General features: G+C 43.1%; 1 protein-coding gene across 1 annotated transcript in view; it reads right to left on the bottom strand.

Annotated features, from left to right (window-relative positions):
• LOC308165676 (putative ATP-dependent RNA helicase TDRD12) overlaps positions 1-19,458 on the bottom strand; it is a gene marked incomplete at both ends in the record, with an annotated part of 31,840 nt that overhangs the window by 609 nt on the left and 11,773 nt on the right. Inside the window, 22 exons of the mRNA XM_080539827.1 lie at positions 607-760; positions 1,065-1,178; positions 1,742-1,808; positions 2,076-2,143; positions 2,236-2,249; positions 3,531-3,681; positions 3,891-4,063; positions 4,177-4,269; positions 4,704-4,911; positions 5,311-5,492; positions 5,679-5,760; positions 5,945-6,159; positions 9,203-9,342; positions 9,514-9,631; positions 10,170-10,298; positions 11,230-11,421; positions 15,253-15,380; positions 15,800-15,953; positions 16,253-16,411; positions 17,570-17,677; positions 17,811-17,871; positions 18,452-18,535. Of these exons, the coding sequence (XP_080395953.1) occupies positions 607-760; positions 1,065-1,178; positions 1,742-1,808; positions 2,076-2,143; positions 2,236-2,249; positions 3,531-3,681; positions 3,891-4,063; positions 4,177-4,269; positions 4,704-4,911; positions 5,311-5,492; positions 5,679-5,760; positions 5,945-6,159; positions 9,203-9,342; positions 9,514-9,631; positions 10,170-10,298; positions 11,230-11,421; positions 15,253-15,380; positions 15,800-15,953; positions 16,253-16,411; positions 17,570-17,677; positions 17,811-17,871; positions 18,452-18,535 (2,794 nt within the window). The remainder of the gene's footprint in view (positions 1-606; positions 761-1,064; positions 1,179-1,741; positions 1,809-2,075; positions 2,144-2,235; positions 2,250-3,530; positions 3,682-3,890; positions 4,064-4,176; positions 4,270-4,703; positions 4,912-5,310; positions 5,493-5,678; positions 5,761-5,944; positions 6,160-9,202; positions 9,343-9,513; positions 9,632-10,169; positions 10,299-11,229; positions 11,422-15,252; positions 15,381-15,799; positions 15,954-16,252; positions 16,412-17,569; positions 17,678-17,810; positions 17,872-18,451; positions 18,536-19,458) is intronic.

Raw genomic sequence — 19,458 nt, 5'->3', positions numbered from 1 at the left:
GTTTTCATTCAGCTTTTGAGCCACAAAAATATTATTTTACATGAGGCCTATGCAAAGCATGGATGTGTGATTACAGTCCTTAACGCCTGATGTTGTGTATACCTTGGCATTTCAAGTGACTGAGAAAATGTACTTCTCTGGACATCTTATGAGCATTTTGCATCCACTGAATTTCAGAAACTCACCCAAGACTAACCCATCGAAAACGTAAGTTTTCACCAGAAGGTGCTTGAAGTGTTTATTAGGACCTCTTGTTCAAGAAAGTCGTTTCTTTTTGTGACTTGATCTGGTACAGACACTTTAACACGTCGTGAGCTTAGAAAAGGTTCCATCTCCGTTTAGGGTAGTTCAGAGATATTGAGCGTCAACATTTTTACATTCCATTATGTTTTGTGAGATGGAACCTTTGTATTTTATGAATTACTAACTCAAAACTGTCAATATTTTTAAAATAACACCACACAGGCATTAATAAACACCTAATGGATCAAATTATGTAAAAAACTCAATTTTGACAAAAATGGAGATAGAACCTTATAATTCTAACGTCACGACGTGTTGAAGACATTGTTGGGTGAATCAAGAGATTGATCACAAAGCACTTGCCTTCTGCTTGAGCAGCATCTTCCAATCTCCCCGGTCCTTCTTCATCAGCTGTATGACTGGCTCATTGCACTTCGCCTCCCAGGAGCAGCTCTCAGCAGCGATGGGGCCATGGAGCTCCAGGTCAGCCCGGTATGGTCGCTCATTAACAGTGGCACTACAGAGAATTATATAATCAATAATAATAATAATAATAATAATAATAATAAAATCAATTAGGCAATAAATCAGTGCAGCGTCTACTATTCCCTTTTCCACAAAGACAGCATTGACGGTGACATACACATCCATCTGGAATGTGTTATTATTTAGCCTGTGAGGCAAGATGGACCTAAGACGAGTCAACATGTGGAGGAGTGATGAACAGGATCATACCGTTCGTTTCCAATGAAGAGAGAGAACAGGTTTCAGATGTCCAAACTGACACCTAAAAAAATGATGTAATGTCCTGCATGACAAACCTGAACACCACTCGCTCAGAGGAGAATTCACATCTCTGTTCCACAGAGTCGCGCAGCATTACTCTCAGAACGACTCGGCCGTCTCTCTGAAACCACTTGATCTGTGGGTGGAAACTGACAAAGACATGCACACAGTATACCCATGATATACAGACTAAATGGACAAATAGACTGAAGCTCAGCTTCTACCCCAGGGCCATTCAGGCCCTGAACACAGCAAAGACCTAGGTTCTAGGCCCTGGACAATCTAGACAATTTGATGGCAGCTACTAGATTGTAATCAAGTGCAATACTGAAACACAACTGTGAACATTTCAAACCTGCAAACTGCGACACTTTAAATGAATGTGCAATAACACTATGTGCAATATGACAACCCTCGGGTACATAAGGTTCAGAGATAGGAAATGTTAGGATATTTATAGCATAGCATAGAGTACAGCACAGTGTTTTATTTGTATAGTATAGTATAGTGGATAGTGTACATAGCCTTTATTTATGTAAACCAGCTCTTTTCCCTTCTTGTTTTTAGTATTTTTTTCCTAGCACCAGGGGAGCCCCCCCTCCCAAATTTCGTTGTATGGTACCTGTACTATATCAATGACAATAAAGACCATTCATTCATTCATTCAAATATAACGTGGTATTCTGAAATAGGCAAACAAATATTCAGGTACCTTTTTACAGAGTCCTCTGCAAAGGCTTTCTCAACATTTATGACCTGCTTGCCCTCCATCAAATTACCTAAATAGGACATATAATATTCAGTGATAAGACAGCCCTCATAGTTGTCAATAAAAGTAAATATAAAACAGCATAGTAGACTAGGCATACATTTAAGTGGATATTGTTGATCAGTTTCACTGGGCATAATTTCAAACAAAAATATTTAATAATATGGCAGAAATAAATATGTGGCTCATAGCTCACCACATTAAAAACGCCAGAGAGAGAGAGAGAGACACATTGATTTGAAAGCAGGGTTGCATGCAAACAATTATGTTTTCATACCATTTTCACGTGGGGGTTGGACTGCAGAAATCCATTCTTTGGGAGACAATCCTTTCAGGCCAGTATTCCTGCAAGACAACAACAGTCTGGTGAACATCACATGTAGATGTGAGATCAAGGCACCACAGAGAGGACATGACCAGTAGTCCACTACTCACACTTCCCATACAAACTCTAAAAGCACTCAAACGCGTCACGGGGTAAAGCTGCATAGAGTAGTGAGAGAAAGCACAACAATCAAACATTGTTTAACCAAACATGACTTTTTATTTGTCGCAGCACATGTAAGAGTCGCGTGTGCGTGGCAGAAGTGCTGCTGCACTTTGTCGCCTCTTCACTACTGGAAGTGTTTCTACTGCGGCTCTACCTCGGAGCTGCTACAGCTGCTACAGCCAGCCTTATCTTTGTACATTGAGTTTGCCTTTGATAATGGCCGTCAATAATATCCTGTTTCATTTCACTTCATTATAAATTGTTCTGGGTTCAGTCTGCTGTCATCCATCCTTAACGAGCGAACAGTGAAATGGTTATAAGCAGAAAGCAGTCATGTCGTTTTTGTTTACCCTCTTTCAGAGCAAGAGTACTTAATTACCTCAGCAACACCTACTATAGTATAATAGTACCTACAGGGCTTTTAGCGAAAGTGTTGATTTAAACCCCCCCCCAAAAAACAAATATATTTATAGAGGTAGAAACTGTAGTGTATGTTGCTGGTACGATAATTTTCAGGTGGGCCCGTATGGCTGCTCTAACCAATTAACATGGGCTGTATGGCTGATCTAACCTGTTAACATGGGCTGTATGGCTGCTGTAACCTGTTAACATGGGCTGTGTGGCTGCTCTAACCTGTTAACATGGGCTGTATGGCTGCTCTAACCTGTTAACATGGGCTGTATGGCTGCTCCATCCCATTAACATGGGCTGTATGGCTGCTCCAACCCATTAACATGGGCTGTATGGCTGCTCTAACCTGTTAACATGGGCTGTATGGCTGCTCTAACCTGTTAACATGGGCTGTATGGCTGCTCTAACCTGTTAACATGGGCTGTATGGCTGCTCTAACCTGTTAACATGGGCTGTATGGCTGCTCCACCCTATTAACATGGGCTGTATGGCTGCTCTAACCTGTTAACATGGGCTGTATGGCTGCTCCAACCTGTTAACATGGGCTGTATGGCTGCTCTAACCCATTAACATGGCCGCCGAAATGAAACTCATACGAGCCTCTGAGGTTGACGCAGCCAGTGAAATCTAGCCCTTAGTGTCAGTTTTTGAAGCCCCTTCTCTCTGGGCAAGTAAAGAAACAAACCTCAGTGTTTCAGTGGCGTCTGTCAGGACCTGGGGTGGGTCTGTCAGGACCTGGGTGAGTGGGTCTGTCAGGACCTGGGTGAGTGGGTCTGTCAGGACCTGGGTGGGTGGGTCTGTCAGGACCTGGGTGAGTGGGTCTGTCAGGACCTGGGGTGGGTCTGTCAGGGCCTGGGTAGGTGGGTCTGTCAGGACATCCTGGTGACAGTGCAGGCTCTCCATGGCTGCTCTCATCCGGTGAGCCAGGGTCTCCTCGGCAGCCTGCATCCTGTCCTCCAGAGTCACCTCAGAGCCCTCCGGCCTAACATGACACACACACACACACACACACACACACCCTATTAATGGGGAGCCAGTGAAGTGCTCTCAGCAACTATTGGGGAACTAGGTTGAGATTGAGAACGACAAATCTATCTATCATATAGAAACGAAAATGCCATGGGTCCCCTGACGTGTTAGGAGGTCATTAGGATGTCTGGTGTGTGTGGTGCTGGAAGCCTCATCGCTCACCCCAGGCTGTGAGTGACCTCCCCAGCGCCGGCAGGCACAGCCCCCCGGCAGAGCTCCTTCAGCAGGTCTAGGTGGTGCAGGTTACTGGTGCCCATCCCCGTGTTCAGGATCTCCGCGTGGACGTTGTACTCGTAAATGGACACCTTCAGGCCTGGCAGACGGGTGGTTCTCACCTACAGACATGCCACACAAGGGTTAGGCTAGGAGTTCAGTTGACTTTAAAATGAAGTAGAGATAACTCTGGGTTATCAAGTTGCTATAGTGCTAAGTGTAATGTAAAGCCTACCATGGGATCAACAAAGACTGTGTTTCCCAGACACAGAACGACCTTGGCTTGGTGATGCAGGCCTTTGATCTTCTGACTGATGGCTCTCGTGACCTGCTCAGAGGAGAGATGGTGAGCCCAGAGCGGGTAAGTTACACCCTTGGAATGTCATTGTATGATGTTCTTCTACAGCAGGGGTAGCCAACACAAGGCCAACGCTGGAGAATATAAAGATTTTTGCGCGACTGTGCAGGCGCAATGCCAGAGAGTTTTTGCAGGGTGAGATGTCTGCAGATGAAAGTAAGCAAGTTGAAAATATAGTTAGCAAAAATAATTGCGGACTGTTCTGACAGAGAACGTTGGTTCAAATTGGTCGTTATTATTGTGACTAGAAAGTGTCTGATTATAGTTCCATGGTGTGAATAGTGTCAAAGAACTAGCAAGCTAACTAGCTAGTCTGCTCAGTCTGCTCATCTCATTTGACATCTCTGTCTCTTTTGTACATAGATTTGTGAATCGTGATACTCGAGTCCTGTGACTGTACTGACCTTGGGGTTCCAGTCCACCTCAGCGTCGATGGGCTTGGCCCGGCACACAACTATCTCCACGGCCTGGGGAGGCAGGCTGTGGAACTGAGCAGGCAGCTGCAGCAGCTGGTGGACCTTGGTCTCCTGCTCGCGCCCCTCGTCCAGGAACGCCACCGTCACGCTGGGGAACAGACACCCGGCCGCCTCTGGCACCGAGGTCACCCGCACTCTGACAGAGATGAACGTCAGAGCGGGGAGACGGTTAAGTCTCTCAGAGGAGCCGCCTCAAAAAAACACACTCAAACGGGACTTCTCTCTAATGTCACCCGATTGTTGACATTGAGAACATGATTAGATGCCATGGAGTCGCGTTTTGGCTCTCCATTGTTGTTACTGTTTATATATATTTTTTTTTATTTGTGTAATGCTGCCTACATGCTGTTATTCATGTCTAATCTGAACCAGCTCACCCGATCACCCCAATCGGTAATGTGTATTGTCTATGTTCATGTCTAAAAAATCAATAAAAAGAATTAAGAAAGAAAGAAAGACATTGAGAACATTGTCGTTTCATAGCTGAAATGTTGTATTCATGTTGTGTTTGGTGGGGGGGGGGGGGTTTCCTGACCTATGATAGGCTTCTTCCTCTTGTACTCCATAGAGGCCTCCCTCTAGCACCTCCTTGGCACACAGCTTCTCCTTGGCGTAGTGAGAGACCATCTCTGCAGCCAGGCTCTCGTAACAGTCGTCTTTGTTGCTCACAATGCGGCCATAATAGAGGGAAGCGGTCTTGATGTGCAAGGGCAAAACCTTGGATGACAAACAGGTAAAAAGGGAAATATTGAGTGAGTGTACATACACAGATAGGCATGTTACAGTTAGAGGTTCATCTCATTGTGGAAGATAGACAAGCACCCACTACCACCCATATAATATACTCTGAATGACATTTGGACCATAGTCAAAACATTTGGTGAATCATAAACTTTGATTCACCACTATAGTTCCTGAGTCTTGATGAAGTGGGCGGTCCTGCTTGGGGCTGATGCTGTGTCGATAAGGACAAACACTACTGTCCCTGCAACAGAAAGAAAGTCATTAAGCATTACAGAATTCAGTTCCACTTCACCTTTCTTCAGACGCATACCTACGAGCAAAATAGCCGAATCCAGGGTTCAGCTAATTACTGTTGCATGTTAGCAGATCATTAATGTCAAATCAAGTACATTTTAGGTAAATCCGTCCGTATTCTAAACACTGACTTGCAGAAGCCGAAGCTCTTGAGGTAGCTGCAGAAGGGCCTGTCAGTCTTCTGCTCCTCCTTGGCCTGCAGGACCCCCTGGGCGAAGTGGAGCAGCTCGGGAGGCAGCGATGCCTCAGTGCGCTTCAGGTAACGCAGGACCCCGATGACGTGACAGGCGTTCCTCTCAGACAGCAGCAGGACTGACTTCAGGGGGTGGGATGCACCCTTCTTGTCCTGTTGAAGAAAAGCCTTTGGTGAGTCCAGACAGCAATCTTGAGGTTGAGAAAGCATACCCAATACAATCATGGTGCTGGGAAATGGGACACATTTCTCAGACTTTTGCAAAGCAACAGGTATAATACACAAATTAAAAGACCTGTGAACTGGGGGGGCGCTAGTGAGTAGTGGATGGAGTAGACGTTAGGGCTGGGCAAACGATCAAAATGTCTTTTTCGATAATCACAAGAATTAACGATAAATTATCGATTAATTGATAAGCTTTTTTTTCATTAAAACAACGCCTAGGGCAGAAATAACAAGCATGTTTTCCTTGGGGAAAAAACTTTATTCTTGATTTCTATGCCCCTGGTTATGGAACGTCGCGATGGAATAGGATATGCTGGCTCGACTATTTGCATGAGCGCACGAAATCCTCTACCCTCGACAAAACTGAGCGGCAGAATATCTGTTTTGATTAATTTGCAGATGGCCATCGTTACTTTCTCTTCTCGTTGTGCATCACACCTCCCGCGTATTAGATGAGACGTGATGGAGGGCTGAGAAGGTAGCGAAGGAGCAATCAGGGTCGGATGTACTGTTTGCAGGTGGTATTTCATCGGGGTCGTCGTCGTGTTGTATTTATATGTCACTGCGCAGTGTTTGCAATGAGCGGCGTAACTTGCATCATGCCGTACTGCGTTGCGAAATTCAATGCGAAGGCAAATGCAAAGTTCATTTCTCACACATAACGTGGACAAACTAATTTCCACTCAATTTATGAATGATTATCGAGCAAAATATTTTGTGATCGACCAAGATCCTTATCAATCAATTATTGATCGTCAATCATTGATACCCACCCCAGGTGTAGTGCTGAGGCACAAATGTGTACATTTCAAGCCTGCAAACTGCGACACTTTAAATGAATGTGCAATAACACTATGTGCAATATGACAACCCTAGTCGTCTTACCTGCACAGTAAGCAGTGTTTCCTCTACATGCATTTATTGGTGGCGGGCCGCCACGATGGAATTTCCTCCGCCACGAATTGATTCAGTCCACAACAACAACAAAAAAAAAAAGTTCTCAAAAAAAAAATAATAAAAAAAAATAACATTTTAGCTGATTAAAATATATCTGATCCTAGATCAGCGCTATAATGGATGTTGACTAAAAGTGCACCTAAATCCACGCCCATCTCTCTCTAACCGCTGATCCAAAATCAGATTAATGACATTCAGTTGACGACGTGACACAAGGGCTCCTGATTGGTCTAAATGTGAACTGTGGTATTATTGTTATTGTGTACAGGCCACCGTAGTGACATCCGGGGGGTATTCCATCAACATCGCTAAAGGGAAAATCCAGGTTTAGTCTGATAAATCTCGCGAGAGTTCTTACAAATATCCAGGCATATTCTGATAGGTCTCGCGAGAGTTATCAAAAATAAGCCAGGATTTTCCTTTAGCGACGTTGATGGAATACCCCCCAGGTCAGGTGGGCAGGTTACGACGAGACAACAAGAGACCGGTATTGTAGAGCTTACAGAGCGAGTTAAAATAAAGACACTTACATTGAAATACAGAAGGACTCACGTGTATGTTTAATAGAATAACACGACATGGTGTCAGAAGTCCTGTAAGTGAGTGTTAAGAGTTAGATCGGCCGACAAGTGTCATTTGAGCTCGTGACGGTGAGAAGGGAGAAGAAAAGATGGATGCTAATGCTAACGCGGGAGCAGCTGCAGTCCAGAGAACGGCGCCAGTTTCAAGTGCTACGTTAGCAGACATTTGCAAGTCAAAAAACGATTCTTATGTGCCGTCACTTTAGCAACGACACAGTATTGTCAAGGGGAAAAGAAGGGGAGACGATTTTTTTATTGACAACGGAATTACATGCTGGAAAAAGATGCAGCTAAAATTCAGGGAACATTTGGACAATAAGAGACACACGGGAGAAGTACGGGAAAACAGGGCTCATGTGGGTCTCATCAAAGGTAAGAGTTTGTTTTCTTTAACTCAGCTGATACTCAGCTGTTTACCGAATGCTCCATCTGACTGTGATTTTACTTCTGTAATGTGGTGGGTTGACATAATTCACGCACGGAACTATAGGTTGAGACTATTGTTCCGTCCGTAGTACCCAAGTTGTTTAGACTGTTCTATTTACTGCTTGAGTGTGTTGTTGACAATCGTTCATGTCCTTCATTAAACGTTTAGCTTTGTCATTTGATACGCCGCCTACGACTACCATCTCTCTGCACTACAGTAAACAGTTAATCAGTAACGTTAGCCGCTTTTGTGCTCATGTAGGCCTACTTCGTATTATATTATAGCTGATGATCTTTGTGTGTGTATGTGACTGTCAGTCACAAGTTTATATTCTGTATATTCATTTTTTCTTTTTTTTGGCCATCCTCTAGTTTTGGCTGTGATTAGAAAAAAAAAAAAAAAAAAACGTTGTTTTGAGCGCGCGTGCGCGTTTCATGCGCGTGCACGCGGGAAAAAATCGCGCGGTCACGCCCACCCGCCACCATTGTAAAAATTCAGAGACTGCTTCCAACTATACGCCTGAGGAACGGTCGGCATTAATGACTGGTATTGTTGCTGCTAAGAAAATTATTCTATTCGATTGGAAATCACCTCCACCTTCCTGCTTCCAGAAATGGCTCAACGGATTAATCAGTATCATGCAGATGGAGAGAATACGCTTCTACAACTCTAAAGTTCCCAATAGATATTTGAACATATGGGGTCCAATTATTGACTATCTCAAAGTTTATTCAAATGTTTGATTATATCCTGTAGTGAAGCAAGCCTGTACACTTTTTTATTTTTACTTTTTAATTTTACTCTTTACTTGTAATACCTGACAATGTTGCATTTTGGGAATTGCTTTGAACCAAATCATACTAGACATGTATGCCTGGCAGTTTGTTGTTTGTTAGTTCGTTTGTTTGTTTGTCTTGTGTATAAAACTGAAAAAATAAATAAAAATAAAAGACCTGTGAACTCAGTATGCTTGTGAAAGGAGTGGAGGGTAGCTGGTCTGTCCTACCTTGTCAGAGAGGTTCTGGAAGTTGTCAGACATGCAGAACAAACGGCTGCCAAACAGTTTAGGGGAGCTTGGGAAGCCGTAATGCACGACACACGTAGCATCCCTGATCCCCAGGGCCTTCAGACACTCATTGGTGGTGACTGGAATACAGGAATACAGGGGGAATACAGACTGGAATACAGGGCAAATACAGACTGGAAAACAGGAATACAGGGAATACAGGGGAAATACAGGGAGACGTTTTTTGAAAGTTAGCAATAATATGAAATTTACAAGATTTAAATGTCAAATAATTAATTGATTTAATTTACCCAGAATAACATGAGTGCCAAGTCCAATGTCCTTCCTCCACTGCTCAATCACAAAGTCAAACTGGTATGTTAAACCCTCATGAGCTTTCAGGGAGAATGCAGATGTGCTGGTCACACCCTGAATGACAGATACAAGGAGGGAAGATCAAATAGATGTAGTTAAAAACATGTATTAATGTTTGGTGACAGTGTTATGTAGGAGAAATTGTCCAATAGAGTTATTCTGTGATATTGTTATCATTTTATACTAGTTGTATGAGTCGAGAAATGTTTTGACCAAATGTGACAATATGAAAAATTCAATTAAAAAAAAAGATTATATAAATGTAAAAAAATGTATTAATTAATGACCAATTATTATTTATTTATTTATTATACTTCTACAGTACTTTTTCTCCAAGATAGTGATTTATATTTTGCATGACAAGATACACGTTTACAAAGGTAAATGCTAAACTAAAATGGCACAAACTAATTGTTACAATATTCAGGAGCCTTTTCAATGGTAGGCATAACAAAGCCATAACTAGGCAACTGGTGATCCATCAATAACAACAATGGTCTTTTGGTTCTTCCACTACCCCTGCAAAAGACAGTCTCCCAATATATGGTTGCAAAAATGAAAAAACCCTCTTCACACAGGGAGAGTGTTGTACCTTAAAGACATGCTCGACCTCCTCTGCAGAGTTAGCGATAATGAGGGTCTTCTGGACCACCTCAGGGTCGAAGTCTAACGAACCAAGCAGCACTGAGATCTTTGTGCATTCCGGACACAACAGGATCATCTGTGGGGAGAAAGATGAGAGGGAAACATAATCTCAAGTGATTGAAAACCGTAAGATTTTATATTCATACTTCATATTACCAAATTCTACTAAGATGCGTAGCATCGATCCCGCTACCTCGCGCATGCTAAGCGAGCGCTCTACCATTCCTCTCACAAGGCCAAAGTGATCTCAAGAACAAATGGTATACTTTAACCTGTGTCCTTCTTAGTTTATGTAGAAGCTATAAAAGTATACTGTATTCTGTGATAGCAATTCGAGAATGAAAATAACAGTGATGGGTTTGAAGAAAATAACTGTCTGAAAGCAAGACATTTGTCAGACTTCTTCTAGTCTTCGGAGACTACTTCTCCGCTTGCTGAAGTACTAAAAGTCGGAACAGCGTCACAAAACGAACTAGTGGTCGAAGACATAAGAGTTTCAGAGTAACTCTTCCCGACTCCGGAGGTCCCCGGTTCGAGACCGGGCGGAAACAAAGTTTTTTCCTTTCACCTTCGAGGCGGAGCAGTTACTTACGATAGGGCTTGAGTCAACCGACTAGAATTCAGAGAACAGACGGGTGCAGTGTATCTGTGCAGCCTGAGGTTTGGCAGTTAAGTGCAATTCTGACTGCATAGCTTGAGACTTTTTTATTCTGCAAATTAAGAGATTCTAATCTTATTTAGAAATCATCAAAACTAAGAAATGTTATAATAAAGTAAAAAAAAAAAAAACGGATTCCTCTCACCAGCTAGTTTTGTTTTATGCTTCAGTTTTACCTCCCCCCCCAAAATACAAGTAAATACTAGTATTTTAAACATGTGATTAATCATGATTATCATGATTAATCACAGCCTATTATTGTGATTCACTTGATTAAAATAATTAATCGATTGACAGCATTAGTTTAAAGACATGGTTGCCTATATGCAACCTCAAGGGTTAAGCTGACCTGGTGCACTTTGCCGTAAAGTGCTGCCTCCTCGGTCACTGTGATGATGATGCAGGGGTTGATCATGTGGTCTGCCAGGAGCCCCACCATCTGGCTGCTCCAGCGTTTGCCCACGGCGATGATCTGCCTGGGGCAGGAAGCCCGCTCGCTTCTGTCGGTCACCTTCTGGAAGTGCTGCAGAATGGTGGCCATCTGAGAAGGGTGAGAAGGAACAATGCAGTCAGAGAACACTCATGGGGAGATGGTGTTGGCAAGGCAAGTTTACTTGTAAAGCACATTTCAACAGGGGCAATTCAAAGAACTTTACATATAGCATTAAAAAATACAGAAAAAGGAGGAAAATAAATAGATACACATTTAACAATATAATAAGACAATGAATAAAAAGATATAGATAAAAGTGTTATTACTGCAACTGTAATCAAGCGCTGCTTTTTGGTCATCTGGTATTGCCTTCAGACATTTTGAACCTGCTGGTTTCTTTAGACTTCAGTCATAAGCATAAAATGCCCTTCAAAAAGTACATGGAACATCATTTAATTAATTATTATGTTAATTGTAGTTATTGATCAATCAGAAAAATATATCATATATAATGTCGGTTGTTCCTCTTTAACTTAGTGAACCCAGGGATTAAATGAAAAAAAAAATCTCCTGACGGAAAAAGAAATTCAGGCCAAATCGGGGCCGGTGGCTTTCCGTGCACAAAGCGCGCGTGCGATTTTCCGTTCTACGTTCTAATGCTTTGACTTTTCTTTAGAAAAATGTGAATACATTTTCCGCGTTGTATAAAATCAATGACACATCGCTAGTCAACTAACACAGCTTGTTTTGTGAGCCTGCTAACAATGTAAAGTAGTGTTGTAGTTAACTAGGTAGCAGTCCAATCCATTTCGCTGCAGTATTTTGGCTTGACTAGCGAGTTTGTGTTGTGATTCTCAACAACGTTGAAACGTAGTTTCACCCTTTTCCATAGTTTTGAATAATAAATGTGTGGGCTGACGATGTAGCGCAGCCTAACTTATTCTAATATATATTTAACAGTTTTATTGTGATAATTATTCCCCCCTCCTCCCAGACTTACAAGGTCACATTATTATTGGATTGGTTGTTTGCGTGCCGGGTGAAGTTAGCTAAACATTTAACCTGCTAACTAGCAAGAGATACATAATGTCACTCTCCAAAGGTCTAAAGAGGAAAGTTGACGGTGAAAACAGGGCATTTAAAGAGGAATGGACAGCGAACTATGCGTTCATCCTACCTGGTTTCATCAATGCAAAGCCGTTGTGAGACTCACATTTTATGTGCTCACAATGAATGTTCCCTTCCACCTATACATGCGAGTCGTCCTTTCGTCAATGAATGTGATAAAGACGGACTAGAGCAGTCATGTCAAAGTCAAATACACAGGGGGCCAAAATAAAAAAATGGTACAAGTGGAGGGCCGGGCTGGTTCAATGTTTATTAAAACTCGCAATTATTGCACATATTGAACCAATACCAATAACATAGCCTATATTGCACTAAACATTAATCATTAAATTAAATTAAGTAAAACATAAATAAAATCAGTTGCTATATTTTCTCAAGGCTCTTTCAGTAATAAATTGAAAACGTTTTTTTTTAAACAGGTAAACAGCAAAATGTAATTTTCATTCAAAGCTCAATGGCAAGATAAATGCAAAAATGAAACAGCATGCATTAAAAACAAATCAGTGTGCTGCTCTGATCCTCACCAATTACTGTTTTTTATAATAAAATTAGAAAAGTTAGTGCAAACTTGCAAAAGTGCAAAACAGTTGCATTAATTTCTTAGGCAACATTTCCCTGGGTCCATTCAACTGGAGAAAAAAAAAAAAAAATCCCTTCAAAGAAATATCAAGTCCAAGTCCATTCTGCTCACTTGTGTACAAGTTCATTAATGTTTGGGGTCAGGCTCTGAACTGAGGAAATCAGGTGTTCATCAGTAAGATGCACATGCCCAAGATGCTATGTGGTGTTTTGTTTAGTTTCATCAACGAAAACAGTAGTTCACACAGGTATGTGCTGCCAAACATAGACAGCGTCTGAGCAACTTGGGTGCGCAGCTCAGGCATTGTGTCGGGGATGAAACGAGCAAACTCAGCAGCGCCCACGGACTCATATTTTGCCTTCAGTGTGTACACTGGAGCTCAATCAGCTCCATTTGGAGATTTGCTGATGCACTTTCCACGTCAACTGCAAATGGATTGCTGAGCAGTTGAAGCCTGCTTTTTTGGGCTTCAAAGTCGGAAAATCTCCGCCTGAATTCGGCAGCAAGTATGCCGAGTTTGTCAGCAAACTGTACTCGGGAACACTCGGGAATTGACGGCGATGTTAAGGCCTCCACTGTGACTGTGCTGCTGCTGCTCATGACTAGTACTGAAGTGAAGAGAAGACGCGGGGTCGCGCTCGCTACGCGCCAATGCATCTTGGGACTTGTAGTATTATGGTGCTGCGGGCACATAATACTGCGGGCCGGTTTTAATAGTAATTAAATATCATCCCGCGGGCGAGAGAGAACTCATTCACGGGCCTGATCTGGCCCGCGGGCCTTGACTTTGACACATGTGGACTAGAGGAACCGATTGGTGCATAAAAACCTTGAGAACTGCCGGATTAAAGTGACGTCCATAATAATAATAAATAATAATAATACATTAGACTTATAGCGCTTTTCTAGACACTCAAAGACGTCCATATCACCAGATAGCCAACAAATAGTGACCGATGGGAGATGCCCGTTTTCTCATTAAGTGAGATTTAATAGCCTAATATTATTTTTTCTATTTTTAATGAATGGCCCATTGTAATTATTACCCCTAGTAAGGTAGCGTAAGGTTGTAAGGTTGCTCTGTCGTTTCAGGAGCATATAGGCTAAGCGGATTCAGCTTTCTTTTTTTTTTGCGCCGATTTTGTTGTTTTTTTATGTTTTTCATAAAATTAAACTGCATTTGCTTTGTTACTGTTCACATGTGTGGTGCAGTCACATTCACATAGCCTATAAGTAAACATTAAGTTTGAATGATTTACTGAGCTGGCGTTACTTTTTTCAAACCACACACCGCATGTCGGCTATTTCAGCACCATGCATTGTCCACCTATTTATCACTATGAGGGGTTCAGCGTCAGTGCACCCCGCTCTGTTACTGTCGCATAGTTGTAGCCAATAAAGGCCTATATGTAGGCTATATAGGCTATTACCGTATTTTCCGGACTATAGGTCGCGCTTTTTTTCATAGTTTGGCTGGTCCTGCGACTTATAGTCAGGTGCGACTTATATGTCAATATATATATAATTTCATACTGACTGACATGAACCAAGGAGTAAACATTACCGACTACAGCCGACAGAGGGCGCTCTGGGCCGCTCTGGGCTTGTGACAATTATATGCTGCTCCCATACCCCTGAAGAAGTGATCTAAAACATTAGCTTGTTGAAGCTAAGCAAACGGTAGCTTGGTGAACTTGATTACTGGTAACTTGCTTGTTGGACTCGCTGGCTTGTTATGTTCATTTAGCCTCTTCAGCCTCCCAGGTATGTTCTTTATGCTATTGTGTTGCTGAATAACTGTTAATGTGTTATGTTAACATACCAGACTTCTATTCAGCCTGTTGTTCTGTGTGCTATTGTGTAGTTGAATAAACTTGCCTTTCCAGATTAAATGTCTGTTCTTGGTCTTGGATTTTGTGAAATATATTTCTAAATAAATGCGACTTATAGTCCAGTGCGACTTATATATGTTTTTTCCTCTTAATGTCGCATTTTTTGACTGGTGCGACTTATACTCCGGAGCGACTTAGTCCGGAAAATACGGTATATATTATTTATAAACCTAATACCAACATCAAAATAGATTGTATGCCTCTACAAATCATATTACACCAGGTAAAATCCGTCACAACTTGGAATAAATTGACGGAAATCTGTCGTAGCGACGGAGAACTTTAATCCCTGAGTGAACCCCATTCTAAACATCATAACATCATCTCTCTCTCTCTGACCTCGTCTGGGGCCTGTGAGTAGAGAAGATCCACCTCGTCCAGCACCAAGTGACCCAGCCGCAGGAACATAAAGCAGTGGAAGACCATCAGACGCACCAGGCTGAAGGGAGTGGTCACAACCATCTGGCCTGGAGACAGAAGGGTTAGGGAATGAGGGAATGACATATTCCAAATATCCAACAATATACTTGTCAACTTGTCAACTAATTGCTGGAATTTGGTATTTTTGCTCTAGACCCAGGGTGCCCAATCTTTTTTGAACCAAGATCTACTTTTCAAGTAGCCACACACACACACACACACACTTCCCAGCCTGCATAGTAAACACAAAGGGGTTAATTGCCTTGCCACATGCAAGCGCCCTCCTGACCTTCCTATTGCAAGCCGGCCTCTCTAACCTCTAGTCTAGGCTACCTCTCTAACCTCTAGGCTACAGTCACCCCCACCGCCGCCCCCCCCCCAATGTTGTAATTCAACCCAAAAAAAAACATGTTCTTTGACTTCAACTAGAGCAAGTCTAATAGAGCTCGCGTGACAGTAGGCTTACAGTTCTTCTGGATCTTGATCGTCTTGGCTTCGTCCTTCCCTAGTCCCACCAGTGCAATCATGGGGTGAAGGGACTGGGCAGTCTGGCATTCCTCCAGCCGGTCAAACACAGTCTGGGCCTTCTCCCACCCCGGGCACAGGATCACTGCTATGGGCTGGGGGGGGGGGGGACACCAGACGACAACATCAACAACACATGGGTATCTTCACTCACCACTTGATCGTTTTACTATGGTTTTGTAGTAGTCCAGAAAACCACATCTAAAAATCAGCCTACTGATAGCATGGAAAGTACTGGAGTTGGAACAATATTGTTCTATTGTACACATTTTAGCTAGTTTTAGGCTAGTCTGTTAATAACAGACACTCCTACATTGACACTATGGAGACAGGCTTGAGCTTCCATCCTCCAGTCTGGTGTGTGTGTGTGTGTGTGTGTGTGTGCTGGGCTCACCCCGGAGGACAGCTGCATGTGAGCCAGTAACGGGGGGAGGTAGGTGAGGGGCTCGTCTGCGCTGCGGGAGATGAGGACCGTGTCACTGCCCCGGGCGACTGCTGGCCAGCAATAGCTTTCAGCCACCGACGGCCTCGTGTACTTCTGTCTCACTAGGATCTGGAGAGAACACATGACACATTCTAATGCTTTGGTCCTCATGTCGGCATCCGATGTAATGATCGGACTTTTCTTTAGAAAAATGTGAATCCATTTCCGCGTTGTTGAAAATCAATGACACACACATGTCGCTAGTCAACTAACACAGCTTGTTTTGTGAGCCTGCTAACAATGTAAAGTAGTGTTATAGTCAACTAGATAGCAGTGGAGATTACTCACCGGCAATCCATTGCCTTGCAGTATTTTAGCTTGATTAGCGAGTTTGTGTTGTGTTTCAAAAGAAAAGTCTGAACATTTGGTTGCCGACATGCGGACCAAATGATCAGACTGTGTCACATATATTATACACATTCGTCACCCCAACATCTGACTTAGACAACTGACAATCAATGGATGTGATTTCACATCTTCCAGATCACATGTAGAAACCCTCATTCAATATTTGTATTAATATCAAATTGTTACGGCCGTAGTGTGTTTGTGTTTTGTTTGTTTTCTGTGTTTCTCCCAGGTGATTGCCCTTCCTCCCTGCCTATCGCCATGGTGACGGCCTGAGTGACCCGAGTTTTGTGTGTGTGTGTTTAAGGTGTTAGCTACAGCTATTGTGTGTTGCTACAGGTTGTAGTGTGTACCGGTGTGGGTAACTTGGACTTTGAGAGTGCGTGTTAGTTTTGTGTTTGACCATACTTTAAGTTACTTACTGATTGACTGAAAATGTTCATTGTGTGAAGCGCATTGAGTTGCATCTTGTAAGAAATAAAATGTTATTTGATTTGATACTTTCTAGATTGTTCAGTTAACTGCTAACTATCTAATTTACTTGTTACATTGCTTATAAATATTCATTTGCTTTCTCCTTTTTTAATAGAAAGTAGTTTTTAGTTAAGAGTTTCACGGAAACCTGTTTATTTGACAAATTATACAATAAATCTTGATTTATTTATAATCTCCTGTCCGCCTCTTGGTCTCGTCTCCCGGGTTCTATTCTATTGTTACTCCCCTCATCCCCTGGATACTATTTGGGGACATAACAAAATGTAATACACATTTAACTGACTTCATCTGTATTCCAGGTGCAATTGAGTAATATAATGTTATTTGAACAGTACCGGTAGATTCAGTCAGGACTATCAGTGCCTGACAGAGAGCAGAACGTACCCTGCGGAAGGCGTCAGTGATGGGAGTGTTGGCCAGACTGGTGCACGGGTCCAGACTGAAGGCAGAGTGCACCACAACGGCGCTCCTGCTGGGATCACGATGGATGACCTGACACGGACAACAAGGTCAGTCAATGACGCTTAGACGTAACGGTGCCAAGAAGATGTATTAGGTTATTGCTACCCACACAGCCAGTTGCATGCATTCACACATTCCTAAGATGCTGATCCAAAGTGCTTACGGTGACATCTGATGAATCGACGTCCGGGTTCAGAGGGTCCGGGTTCAGCTGCTGCAGCAACCTGCAGAGACACAGCGGCAGCTCGGGTCACTGGTATGGCTTTCACACCGGCAGTTCCGAACGCCGGTTCGCGTTCGGAAACCTCCGAACGTTGGCGCTGTCTGGCGAACGATACACTGGTATGAACGCGGGCTCGTTCGCCAGACAGCGCCAACGTTCGGAGGTCTCCGAACGCGAACGCGAACGCGAACCGGCGTTCGGAACTGCCGGTGTGAAAGCCCTATAGGATGATTCTTTTTATTTGTTTTAAGTTATTTTTTCTGAGTGGGGCAGTCCCACTCATATTTTTCATTTTTATTGACAGTTACAGTGGAGATTTAGACAGGAAGGATGGGTGAGAGAGAGAGGAGGGATGGCATGCAGGATATGTCTGCGGCCGGAATCGAACCGGGGACCCTGCGGTTACATGGTCAACGCTTAACCCGCTACGCCACCTCACTGGTATGATTCTCAACGCACTGAAACTCCCACCATAGCCCAATGCCACGGTTATGAATTGTCAGCACATGTGTATTTCAATTTCTAGTGAGCGCAGCATTAAAAGACACCAAAGAGAGCAGCACAGGGCAGGATGACCATACCGTGCACAGGCTAGCTCGTCCTCAATGGTTGGCTGTTCAGCAAAAGCCTCCTGTGTCAGAGCTCCAGGTGGGTCACTGGGAGTACTGTCATTAGAGAGGTACAACACAGTATAAGAGCCTTTACACAGGTACAACACAGTATAGGAGCCTTTCAAACCAATGACCAACTGAACAACATTGTTAACCACACAGAGAATATACAAATCACTTTCCTTGGCGTTTAATATGATAAAGTACGATCAGATGTTTAACATTTTATCTTTTCAAACAGTAACATGGACTTCACGCTGCAGACAGACATGAAGTAGAACATCAGATAGAGAAGGACTGACACACCTTGGTTCAGTGCCCTGCTGTTCAATAGGATCATCAGTTTCACCTCCACCGTTACTGCAAGAACATAGAGATCTGGACTGTTACAACTGGTCGTCATCACATGTCAATAGAATACAGTGTCATTTTATTATTAAGTATTGGAAAGAGGAAGTATTTTGTCTTCTTTTAGCTCTATACTTCTAGCTATATACTCCAACTATTTGGAATTTAAAATCTAACAATTACTCAGGGGTGGTAGTAGTAGCAGTTGTGTAACGTGCATTCATACCATCCTGCTGTTTCATCTACGGTCTGCTGGGTTGCACCAACCAGCTCCTCTTCATCTTTAGCCCCAGAGATCCCATGAACATCATCTTCTTCATTCTCTTCCTCAAGATCAGTCTAAACATCAAAACATCCACAGTACTTAAAGGGACGGTTCGGCCTATTTTCATGCTCAGGTGAAATATCATCTTGTTGTCCTCAAAAGCCAGTAGTGAAAGATTCTACTTTGCTACCGCAGCACAGGCTAACAGTTACACTAGGGCCACACTGGCTACCTCAGCAGGGCTACCTCTACCTCAGCAGGGCTACCTCTACCTCAGCAGGACTACCTCTACCTCAGCAGGACTACCTCTACCTCAGCAGGACTACCTCTACCTCTACCTCAGCAGGGCTACCTCTACCTCAGC

Source organism: Nansenia antarctica (genome assembly GCF_963989245.1).
Source record: "Nansenia antarctica genome assembly, chromosome: 9".
NCBI classification, from domain to species: domain Eukaryota; kingdom Metazoa; phylum Chordata; class Actinopteri; order Argentiniformes; family Microstomatidae; genus Nansenia; species Nansenia antarctica.
The sequence above is the reverse complement of the archived record's forward strand: the minus strand, read 5'-3'. Positions and strand labels throughout refer to the sequence as shown.